Source organism: Dendrobates tinctorius, unplaced genomic scaffold (assembly GCF_039654945.1).
Source record: "Dendrobates tinctorius isolate UK_male_01 unplaced genomic scaffold, ASM3965494v1 ptg000063l, whole genome shotgun sequence".
NCBI classification, from domain to species: Eukaryota; Metazoa; Chordata; class Amphibia; order Anura; family Dendrobatidae; genus Dendrobates; species Dendrobates tinctorius.
The window spans coordinates 6,306,439-6,319,226 of NW_027361731.1; the positions used below are offsets into that span (position 1 = coordinate 6,306,439).

At 46.7% G+C, this 12,788-nt stretch overlaps 1 protein-coding gene across 1 annotated transcript in view; it reads left to right on the forward strand.

The window, feature by feature from the left end:
* The window catches only part of LOC141094252 (uncharacterized), a 31,006-nt gene extending 18,758 nt beyond the window's left edge, over positions 1-12,248 (forward strand). Inside the window, exon 7 of the mRNA XM_073580071.1 lies at positions 10,670-12,248. Within this exon, the coding sequence (XP_073436172.1) occupies positions 10,670-12,006 (1,337 nt within the window). The 3' untranslated portion in view covers positions 12,007-12,248. The remainder of the gene's footprint in view (positions 1-10,669) is intronic.
* The last annotated feature ends 540 nt before the right edge of the window (positions 12,249-12,788 follow it).

The following is a 12,788-nucleotide window of genomic DNA, read 5'->3' on the forward strand; positions in this document are numbered from 1 at the left end:
ATCTACGACGAAGGGCCTGCTGGCTACCGGACGATGTAAGATCGGTGCTGATACAAAAGAGCGTTTCAGAGCAAGGAAGGCGTCTTCAGCTTCGGGAGACCAGCTGTTTGACTTAGTTCCTTTACGAGTCAGGGCCGCGATGGGTTTGGTAACTGTAGAAAAATGAGGCACAAATTGTCGGTAATAGTTAGCGAATCCGAGGAAACGCTGGATGGCTTTCACACCAACGGGATGAGACCACTTGAGTACCGCAGAGAGTTTCTCTGGATCCATCTTCAGACCGGAATCTGTGACGATATATCCCAAGAAGGGTAACGATGTCTGCTCAAAGAGGCATTTTTCAATTTTGGCTTAGAGTTGATTCTCTCGAAGGCGATGCAGGACCATGCGTACGCTTCTTGATGAGAGGACAGATCGGGCGAGAAGATGAGAATATCATCTAAGTACACCACCACGCAGGAGTAGAGTAGATCCCAGAACACCTCGTTAACGAATTCCTGAAACACAGCCGGAGCGTTGCAGAGACCAAATGGCATGACTAGATATTCATAATGCCCATAAACGGGTATTAAAGGCAGTCTTCCATTCATCCCCTGTGCGGATCCGGATCAGATTGTAGGCTCCCCGCAGATCCAACTTCGTGAAGATCTGGGCCCCCCTCAACTGGTTGAAGAGTTCTGGGATCAGCGGGAGCGGATACTGATTCTTAACGGTGATGTTGTTCAGGCCCCCGGTAATCAATGCATGGTCGCAGTGATCTGTCTTTTTTCCGGACAAAGAAAAAACCTGCACCCGCAGGGGATGAGGATTTCCGAATAAACCCCTTGGCCAGGTTTTTCCTGTATTTATTCCATCATAGCCGTGGTATCTGCTGGGGAGAGAGGATACGCTCTCCCTCTGGGAGGGGTAGCTCCGGGAATCAGGTCGATAGGGCAGTCATAGGACCGATGCGGTGGCAGAGAATCCGCTTCCTTCTTGCTGAAAACATCGGCGTATGCGTGATACGGTGCGGGAAGACCCGGGAGATCGACTGGCCTAGGCAGAGAATGAGGACGAACAAGGGCCCGCAGACAGCGTTCATGACAGGAGTGACCCCAAAGCAAGATCTATCCTGAGCGCCAGTCGACAACTGGCTCATGCAGCCTGAGCCAGGGTAGCCCTAGGAGAACAGCATGGGACAAATGAGGCAGTACGTAAAAGGCTATTCTCTCGAGGTGGAGTGCACCAATTTGAAGGTCAACTTCGGCGGTATCTTTGGTGATGAGCTCGGGTAGAGATTTGCCATCGACTGAGGTGATTGCACGCGGGTTTCTTAAGATGACCACCGGAATCTGGAGTTTGTCAACCTCTTCTTGGCGAATGAAATTACCAGCTGTGCCCGAGTCCACATACGCCTCCACAGGTCTACGCCCCCGACCTGTAATAATCAGAGCTGAAAGGGTAAGTGGTAGAGAGGAATTATGATCACCTAGGAGGTCCTCTCTTACCTGACCTAGGTGGAGGCGTTTCCCGGTTTCTCAGGACAGGTGCGCACAAAGTGGTTGGCTCCACCGCAGTACAGACAGAGTCCATTCGTCATCCTTTCCCTGCACCGCTGCTCGGACAGCCTGATAGGATCTATCTGCATGGGCTCGGGAGCGGAGCTAATAGGAGGTGCGGAATAGGAGCTTGATACAACCTAAAGGGCCTTTTCTCCCTAGCCGACTCTCGTGCGCGTTCCAAAAAATGCAGATCTATACGAGTGGCCAGAGAAATGAGATCTTCCAGGGTGGTGGGAGTGTCTCGCCCGGCAAGCTTGTCCTTGATTTTACTTGAGAGGCCTATCCAGAAGGCACCCACAAGAGCCTCATTATTCCACCCCAGCTCCGAAGACAGTGTCCGAAAGCGGATGGCGTATTGCCCTACCGTAAGAGATCCCTGGTGGAGGTTAAAAAGAGCCTCAGTAGTGGATGCCAAGCGACCAGGTTCGTCAAACACTTTGCGGAATACCTACAGAAAATTCTGGATACTGGAAACTACAGGGTCATCCCTCTCCCACAAAGGGTTCACCCAGGCCAGGGCCTCGCCCTCGAGATGGGATACTATGAACGCCACCTTGGCGCGATCAGTGGGGTACTGCTGGGGTATAAGCTCAAAGTGCAATCTACACTGATTTAGAAAACCCCGACATAACTTAGGATCCCCGCTATACCTGGGAGGCTTTCCCAGACGGGGAGGCGGGGACGAAACTGCATCCCGAGGTAGGGTTGAGGCGGCCGCAGAGGACTGCAGAGCAAGCAGTCGATCATCCACGGACGCCATGTATCCCAGGATATGGGACTGAGCATCGCGCTGCTGCATGAGCTCCTGCTGGAGACTGGCTAAGAGAGGAGCCTGCCCTGGGTCAGAGGTCTGCAGAGCGGAGATCCAGGTGTCCATGGATTTCATGAAGGACATAATCCGGGTCTGATTTTCTCGCAAGAAAAGCAGTTCCTTCTGCGTAGCGGCCGCGGCACCGGCGGGGTCCATGGCCTCGTGATACTGTGACACTCAGGAATAGACTATGTCCGAGAGTGGATCCTCTGGATTGCGGATCTGGAGCCCCTGGGCCGCGCGCACCAGGTGATGACCAACCCCTGTACAGTGATCGTTAGAGGCAAGACCACAGAGGTTAGAAGCGCGACAGTCGGTACCAAGAGGAACGGCTCACAGGACTAGCAAGGTAAGAGGCAGGCAGGTAAAACAGGCGGATAACAAGGGTACCTAACCGAGGAAGTCAGATGAGGAGAATAGCCAGCACTGGCACAGAAGAAGAGAGGAGCAAGCGAGGAAACCCAGAGGGTAATGTGTGTGTGTATATATATATGCTGACGGGAATAAGACGGGAACCAGGAAGGCAGAAGGAGGGCCAGGGGAAGCGAAAACCAGAAGGTAGGCAGAGAGACAGTACAGGGAGACCAGGGTCAGACAGGTAGGGCTGCTACAGCAGGGAAACAGAAACAGCATTAGACAGGAGAATGCGGCCAGAACAGTGCGGAGGTTCCACACAATGACCAGGTGTCCTCATAGGGAGGACGCCTGAAGTACCTTAGCACCAGGAAGTATGTCCCCAGCCCTTCCCCTCAGCGATGCCCACTGCCAGAGGAAGAGAGCGGGTGGACGCGCGCCCGCGACCTAAGGCCGGTGCGTGAGACCGCAGCAGGGTGGAAGACAGGGCGGGAGCGTGAGAGGACGGCGGCGCGCAGTTGAGGGAACGCTGCGGCGGGTGCCGCCGCTGAAGGGGCATCGGCGGGCACGGCCGCCGATGTCACACTATGTACCTCCCACTCCCCCAACTCATTATATTTACATGCCCCTTCCGCCCCAATTCATTGTCATGTATTCTCACTCCCACCCTCTATTCATCATCAACAGCTCTACCCCCACATTCAATACATTTACTCCCCCACCCGCAAAATTCATTATTTACTCTCTATCCCCACCTTCTATTCAATTGCTTTCCCTCTTAACACACTCTCAATTCCTCATTTGCAGTCTACCGTCCCCTCCCGCCACTTCATCAGGTGCAGTCCCCCTCCCCCACTTCATCCTGTGCAGTCCCCTTTACCCGATGTCATCCTTTGCAGTTCCTTTTAACGCCTCACTTCATGTGCAGTCCCCCTTTAACCCCACTCCCCACATCATCATGTGCAGTCCCCTTAACCCCATGTCATCCTTTGCAGTTTCTTTTAACCCCCACTTCATGTGCAGTCCTCCTTTAAACTCCTCCACACATCATCATGAGCAGTTTCCCTTTAATCCCCCACATCATCATGTGCAGTCCCCCTTTAACCCCCCTCTGCACATCATTTACAGTCCCCCTTTAACCCCCCACATCATGTGCAGTCCTCTTTACCCCATGTCATCCTTTGCAGTTTCTTTTAACCCCCACTTAATGTGCAGTCCTCCTTTAAACTCCTCCCCACATCATCATGAGCAGTTTCCCTTTAGTCCTCCACATCATGTGCAGACCGCCTTAAACCCCCAACATAATCATGTGCAGTCCCCTTTACCCCATGTCATCCTTTGCAGTTTCTTGTAACCCCCACTTCATGTGCAGTCCTCCTTTAACCCCCTCCCCACATCATCATGAGCAGTCTCCCTTTAATCCCCCACATCATCATGTGCAGTCCTCCTTTAACCCCCTTCCCCACATCATCATGTGCAGTCCCCCTTTACCCCCCTTCCCACATCATCATGTTCACATTGCACCCAGGGTTGGAGCCGCAGGTGGCATCATCCTTTACTTATCTCTGTCCCTGCATCTAGTAAAGGTTTCCTAAACTTTCTGGGAGTGCGGTAGCCGGGAGCAGACTCACCTGAAGCTGGCTGCTGACATTGGCCGGGCTGGCAGGACTCCCTCGCAGCACAGAGATTTGCAGTCTGAGCAGCACAAGTCTCCGCAGCAGCAGGAGCTCCGCTGCCAGCCGCAGCATCCTCTTGATGCGTCCAGCTTTCAGTGCCTGCTCGGCTGCACCCCCGTTCTCCAGGATCAGGGGGCCGGCTGGGTGGAGGAGCCGCCGCCAGCACCACCACCACCGCAGCAGCAGCACTTGGGAGCAACTGTGGGACAGGAGAGGGCAGCGGAGGCCGGCTTTCCAAACTTCTACACAGGCCGTGGTGCGCACTCTCCTGCTTCTCCGCACTGACGAGGGCCGCACTCACGAGCTAACGCTGACTGCCGTGACCCTGGTCAGTGCGTGCACCGAGACAGTACGCGCGCACCAGCGCCTGTGCAGAAGATTTAAAGGGCCCATTTTGAAGCTGAGAGCTGCCGGCCCAGTGGGCATTTGTCCGCCTGGGCAGATTATCAATCCGGGCCTGCTGACTTTTCAGTTTGTATTAAAACTAATTTCAAGGAGAATTGTGATAAACTACAGGAAAACCATTACACCTGTGCCATGATATTGTAAGGACTGGGACTGCATATCTGTTTTATCTACTCTTGCCCTTACTTCTGATGAATTCTGCCCTTAACCAAAATGGAGTTGCTGGCTTCACGTGGGCCATCTTGTTTCCTGTCTGAGACTCCTTGTTTGCTGTATACATAAGGGAACTCTGCACACTATGCATTGCTTGTGTATCTTGTTCTGTACTTGCTGCCAAGCTGGAAGGACTAGCAACTTGTTTGCCTCTTCTACTCTTCGGGATACCCCACTTGTTTCTGGATCTACGTACCACAGAAGGACTCTGCTGCTATACCTGCTCTGCACCCACCTCTGCTATGGCCTGCCCTACATTAGGCCCAGGCTCTGGGTCCTGGATTCCGCATTGTTGGACTGGTATTCACACCCTCGGTCTGTACTACTACTTGTGCATACTACTGAGACTGTCTTATTGCCTGCTTTGCATCTGTCAGCTGAAGTGCATATTTCTTCAATAGAGATATACATCTTGAACTGTGATATACCGTGTCTGTCTTAATTTCTGACCAACGTCATCGGGCTCCATAGAACTCTAGTATAAACTTATAACAGAATACACAAGCCCCACAAAATGGAGCTCACTGGGTCAGATACGATGGAGACACGAGTGAAAAAGCTGTGCTCATTTGTCACAGGACTGCACGGGGAGCTGCAAGCAATTAAGACCAAGCTGGGGGCATTAGAGTCCCAAACTAATCACAATGCAAATGTGGGTGATCCTTCTATCCAGGCTATAGCCTCTCGCCTCTCAAATGTGGAGACTACAGCCGCAGCTGCGGTTCCAGACCCCGTTCCAGCTCCAGGTCTGGTTTTTCCCAAACTCCCACCATTCAGGTTTGGTGGAGAAAGAGAGAAATTTCGTGGCTTTCTGAATCAATGTCAGCTGTATTTTTCTGCACATGCGGCTCAGTTCACAACTGAACGGGATAAAGTATTAATCACGATAATGTTGCTGACGAACAAAGCTTTAGCCTGGGCTAACCCTCTGATTGAAACCAATGATGCATGTTTGAATTCTCTGAATGATTTTATTGCTGCTATGTGTCAGATGTTCGATGATCCTAACTGAAATGTCACGGCAGAAGCTGCATTATTAACACTTCGTCAAGGAAAGCGTCCTGTTGTGGAATATGCTATGGAATTTCGGAGGTGGGTGCTGGACATTACATGGTGTGACTCAGCAAAATATGCAGTGTTCAAGAGGGGTTTGTCTGCTACTATTAAAGATGAACTGGCTTGGGGTGAATCACCTACTAACCTAACTGACTTTATAAATCATTGTATCAGGATAGATATTCGTCTCACGGCACGCCGGCAAGAGAGGTGGGCGGAGGCCAACAGTAATAACCCCATATTCCTCCCATCTTCCTCCAGAGAAACCCTAAGCAAGTTGTCTTCTCTGGCAGAGGCTGAACCTATGCAGATTGATGCGGTTCGGAGGAGTACCATCGACGCACGAAAGGAACATCGCTTCCAAGAAAATGTATGCTTCTACTGAGGAAAATCGGGTCACTACATTTCGGTCTGTCCCGGAAAAAAATCGCAAATCCGCAGCTGCGGTAATCGAATGTGACTTTTCTGATGTATCTTCTATTGGTTCTCAGTTAAATACTTGGAGGAGAGTGATGACAGACGAAACTCCAGACTTCCCTGACTCTAGTTCAGAAACATCGTCACCTGTGGGTGGGGAGGTTTTCTCAATAAGTTCTGCTATGGTGATCTCAGGTGAAGCCAGAAAGGATACAATTTGTACTATTCCCATTGAAATCTGGATGCAATCCTGTTGGATTACCAGTACAGCCATGATTGATTCTGGGGCAAGCGGCAATTGCATGGACATTGCATTTGTTAAAAAACACGGTATACACTCGCAGAAGAGACGCTCACCAGTGTTAATGGAGACTATAGATGGGTCCCTGTTGGTATCCGGGCCGGTAGACTCTCAAACTACCCCTCTGAAGATTCGTATGGGGGCAGGTCATTCTGAAAAACTGTCGTTCTTGCTAATTTCCTCCCCTAAATTTCCTATAATTCTAGCGTTACCATGGTTACAGCGGCAAAACCCCATTATCCATTGGAGGACAAAAGAATTGCAGTTTCCAAGTAAACAGACACCATCTGGAGAATTAACTTCAATCAGACCAGTCTCTCACAATGGGAAGACCGACGCTGTGTCCAGGATTCATTCGCATGACATGACCTCGGCTTCACCTCCAAGGACCATACTGTCAGAACGAAACTTCGTAAGTGTGCTGCACAATCAAGACTTATTAAAGAGGCTTATGCCACAGATTCACTTCTGATTCAACCACCTACTCAGGTAAATTTAACCTTGAAAAACGGCCTTTGGTTTCAGAGACAACATCTGTATGTCCCGGAAACAATAAAATTAAGGGTATTGAAACTAATGCATAACTCTCAGATCGCCGGTCATAGAGTAATTCAGAAAACTCAAGAAATTGTGTCTCGCTTCTTTTGGTGGCCGACTTTCTGGAAAGACGTTCGACTGTATGTGTTATCATGTGAGGTATGTGCCAGATCAAAAGTTCCTCGCTCCTCACCTACTGTACTATTGCAATCTCTTCCTATTCCATCCCGTCCCAGGGGGTCTATCTCAATGGACTTTATTGTAGAGTTGACAACATCTCAAGGAAAGAACACGATTCAAGTAGTGGTTGACCGATCAACCAAAGCTGCTCATTTAATTCCCTGTACCGGGTTACCGACGGCCAAGCAGACAGCAGACCTTGTTGTACAAAATATTTTTCGATTACATGGAGTCCCGGATGAAGTAATATCTGATCGAGGGGTTCAATTTACTTCAAAATTTTGGCAACATTTTTGTACTGCTCTGGACATCAAGGTAAATTTATCATCTGCTTTCCATCCACAGTCTAACGGCCAAACAGAACAGACCAATCAGATCTTGGAGCAGTATCTGCGTTGCTATGTGTGTCACCTGCAAGATGATTGGGTGAGTGTGCTCCTGTTGGCTGAATTCACCTATAATAACTCAGAGTGCATCCACCAAAATGCCTCCATTCTTTGCTAATATGGGATATCGTCCCAGTATTCTTCCTCGACTAACGATAGACATGTTTGTGCCTGCGGTAGCCGACCTCATTTCATCTTTTCAGGGGAATCTGGAAGTTCTGAAGCAGACACTGGCCACAGCACAGGAGAGATACAAAAAGGCAGCAGACAGATTCCGTAAGCCAGTACCCACATACAAGGTAGGAGACATGGTTTGGTTTTCAACTAAGAACTTGAAACTCAAGGTTCCAACATCAAAACTGGGGCAGAAATATGTTGGTCCGTACAAGATCAGCAGCATAGTGAGTTCTGTAGCCTGTCGACTCAAGTTGCCTAGTTCTTTAAAAATGCATCCTGTTTTTCATGTTTCTCTGCTTAAACTGGTAGTGGCAAATCCTTTCTCCGGGCGCACCTCTGCTCCTCCTGGTCCAATTCTCATTGACGGGCAGGAGGAATTCATCGTGGAGAAGATCATTGATTCTCGGATCCATAGGGGATGACTCCAGTATCTGTATCTGGTAAAATGGCAAGGATACTCGTCGGAAGAGAATTCCTGGGAACCTCTGGAGAATATTCACGCTCCTCGTCTGATCAGACAGTTTCACAGAAGATACCCCAATAAACCAGATGTAAGATCGTCCAGAGGACATCTTTAAAAAGGAGAGTAATGTAAGGACTGGGACTGCATATCTGTTTTGTCTACTCTTGCCCTTACTTCTGATGAATTCTGCCCTTAACCAAAATGGAGTTGCTGGCTTCCCGGGGGCCATCTTGTTTCCTGTCTGAGACTCCTTGTTTGCTGTGTACATAAGGGAACTCTGCACATTATGCATTGCTTGTGTATCTTGTACTTTACTTGCTGCCATGCTGGAAGGACTAGCAACCTGCTTGCCTCTTCTACTCTTCGGGATACGCCGCTTGTTTCTGGATCTACATACCACAGAAGGACTCTGCTGCTATACCTGCTCTGCACTACACCTCTGCTACAGTCTGCCCTCCATTAGGCCCGGGCTCTGGGTCCTGGATTCCGCATTGCTGGACTGTATTCGCACCCTCGGTCTGTACTACTACTTGTGCATACTACTGAGACTGTCTTATTGCCTGCTTTGCATCTGTCAGCTGAAGTGCATATTTCTTCAATAGATATATACATCTTGATCTGTGATATACCGTGTCTGTCTTAATTTCTGACCCACATCATCGGGCTCCATAGAGCTCTAGTATAAGCTTATAACAGATATATCGCTAAGCTGTGTGTGACTGATGGCTGTAATATACATTTATTCACCCCTGCAGGAGATGTGTTGGCATGGCTCGATCTCTGGCTTCATGGAGTCACTCCACGTTATAAATTATATTGTTTTTGATCCTAAGATTTTCAGATTGCTGCACAATCTCTCCTGAAATGGGGAGCAATGTTATTTTCTCTAATCTTTTGGTCAGGATTCATAGTAGCTCCAATGGTCGGCCATAAATGAATACTTCTCCGGTTTACTGTTGGAGTTCTCCCCTCATACATACTGTACGTTGTTGTTGAGGATGTAACACATTTCTTTATTCTATGTCTTTTTTTAACCTGTTCTTTCTGTTTGATCGTTTGATTGTGGTGGGATTGTCCGGCCTCACTTATGTGAGAAGGACAGAATCAGAAGACACAAGAGTAGTCAGTAAACGGGCCACGGTCACAGCAGGAGACAAATGCACAAGCCGCGAGCTGAGCACAGAGGACTGAACCAGAGGAGAACAACGCTGTATCTGGCAGATTCCGGCCATATGCTTTGGGCTTTAGTAGGGTGTGGTACTTTCCAATCGGCTGAAGTAGGGAGCAGATTACTCCAGCTGGACAGCAGGAAGAGATCCCAGATGAGATTGGACACACCATATGCAGGAGCCCTAATATAACTAAATGACAGAAAACCAGAATAGTCGAAATCCCCATAAAGTGATTCCATTTTATAAATTAATTCACTGAGGGTTATAATCTATAGGAGGACTGAATATTTTGACTTCACAGTCACTTTCTGGAAATTAACACACAGTGGATGTTGGAGATTGAAAAGATTTTATTACCCAACACATAGTGCCCAGATTGTGCTCCAGAAGACACACACCATAAATTAAGTGGGTTCTTCTCACTATAATATTGCTAAATACAGGGATCCTAAATGTTGTTTGAGCACACTGCAAGACTCAGAAATGAGAGCGGATATTGCAGGATCGGTTAATAGAAACCCTGTTGCTTTTCAACAGCCTTTCAGCCACTAATAGTGTGGGAACCTCTGTTTTTCCATTGACAGATGATGGACCTGAGTGGGGACTTGTTTTTTGTGAGATGAGAATTTGGTATTATTTTCGCCTACATAACATTGATTGGTTTCTTTTTATTTGATAATTGGGAGGCAGAATGAACAAACAGTTGAACTCAGACTCAAATAGGCTTTATTGTCAGGACCAAAATACATTTAGTGTTGCCAAAGCAAGGAAAGCAAATGTGACAGGGGAGTGGATCGGGATCACCACACACTACTGGTTCATCCAGCAAGGTTTTCTATTAGACTGTGAACTGTCTTTGTCTTGGTAAATAAAGTTTTTTACACAGCTTCCCATTTTTATGAACAGTTTAAGTAGAAATATTCAAAAATATAAAACTCAAGGATATTTTATTAAAAAATAATTGTTTTTTATCTTAGCAGATGACTGTACCAGGAGATCAGAGGGGCAGCTGACATCTTCAGTTTTTAAATGTGATGATCTTGAGATCCTACAAGATACAACTGGAGTGATTGCTGTTACTCCAGATATATCATCATCCATTCACAGCAAAGATCTAGCATCTGATCCTATAGAACAGGTCCTATCTTCCGATTCATTACCAACTACTAAGGAAAATCAAAGTCACAAAAGAGGCATTAAAAAACAATCTGCTCCTAAAGCAAAGAAGTCATTTTCATGTTCAGAATGTGGAAAATGTTTTAAATGTAAATGGGATCTTGTTGCACACCAAACAACTCACACAGGAGAGAAGCCTTTTTCCTGTTCAGAATGTGGGAAATGTTTTAGCACTCAATCAAATTGTGTTAAGCACCAGATAGCTCACACAGGGGAGAAGCCTTTTTCATGTTCAGAATGTGAGAAATGTTTTAACCAGAAAGCACATCTTGTTACTCACCAGAGAGCTCACACAGGGGAGAAGCCTTTTTCATGTTCAGAATGTGAGAAATGTTTTAACCAGAAGGCAAATCTTGTTATTCACCAGAGAACTCACACAGGAGAGAAGCCTTTTTCATGTTCAGAATGTGGGAAATATTTTAGCAATCAATCAGATTGTGTTAAGCACCAGAGAGCTCACACAGGGGAGAAGCCTTTTTCATGTTCAGAATGTGAGAAATGTTTTAACCAGAAAGCACATCTTGTTAGTCACCAGAGAGCTCACACAGGGGAGAAGCCTTTTTCATGTTCAGAATGTGAGAAATGTTTTAACCAGAAAGCACATCTTGTTAATCACCAGAGAACTCACACAGGAGAGAAGCCTTTTTCATGTTCAGAATGTGGGAAATATTTTAGCAATCAATCGGATTGTGTTAAGCACCAGAGAGCTCACACAGGGGAGAAACTTTTTTCATGTTCAGAATGTGAGAAATGTTTTAACCAGAAAGCACATCTTGTTATTCACCAGAGAGCTCATACAGGGGAGAAGCCTTTTTCCTGTTCAGAATGTGGGAAATATTTTAACAGGAAATCAGGGCTTGTTATTCACCAGAGAACTCACACAGGGGAGAAGCCTTTTTCATGTTCAGAATGTGAGAAATGTTTTAGCCAGAAATCAGAGCTTGTTATTCACCAGAGAACTCACACAGGGGAGAAGCCTTTTTCATGTTCAGAATGTGAGAAATGTTTTAGCCAGAAATCAGAGCTTGTTAGTCACCAGAGAGCTCACACAGGGGAGAAGCCTTTTTCATGTTCAGAATGTCATAAATGTTTTAAGCGGAAATCAGCGCTTGTTACTCACCAGAAAACTCACACAGGGTAGATGCCTTTTTCATGTTCAGAATGTGGGAAATGTTTTAGCAATAAATCAAATTGTGTTAAGCACCAGAGAACTCACACAGGGGAGAAGCCTTTTTCCTGTTCAGAATGTGGGAAATGTTTTACCTGGAAAGTGCGTCTTGTTAAACATCAGAGCAGTCACACAGAGGAGAAGCCTTTTTCATTTTCTTAATGTGGGAAAAATTTTACTTGGAAATCAACTGTTAATAAACATCAGAGAAGTCACACAGGGGAGAAGCCTTTTTTATGTTCATTATGATGTAATAGTTTTAACCAAGATTGGATCTTCTTAAATGGGCTGTCTCTTGTCATTCCTCATGTTTGCTGACAAAAGGATAAAATTAAACTTCATTAATTCCAAATGTAAAACTATACCCATAATTCATCCCCTGAAAGTTAGTCAGAAGGCGACTAATAGAAAAAACATATACCCCACATTTCAGTTTGTAGGGTGAGGTGACGTATACACACTCACTCTCCAAGCCTCTTATTTCTACAGGTTGTCCTCACCAAAGGCGACTCATCAGGAGACTATTTAATATTGATCTATATTCAAGTGAGACTAGACAACAGGAAAAAAAACCTAAAATCACGTATCATGTTATCTGAAACAGTCATAAAACTAGACATATATTGGCAGAATCCAGACTAAAAACTATATACTTCGTAAGTATATAAGCCACTCCAATGGTGATCAGTCAGGAATAGAAAGTATGTGAAAATACAGTATAATTATGTTTTTTCTCCTATAGGGACTGCTCTAGT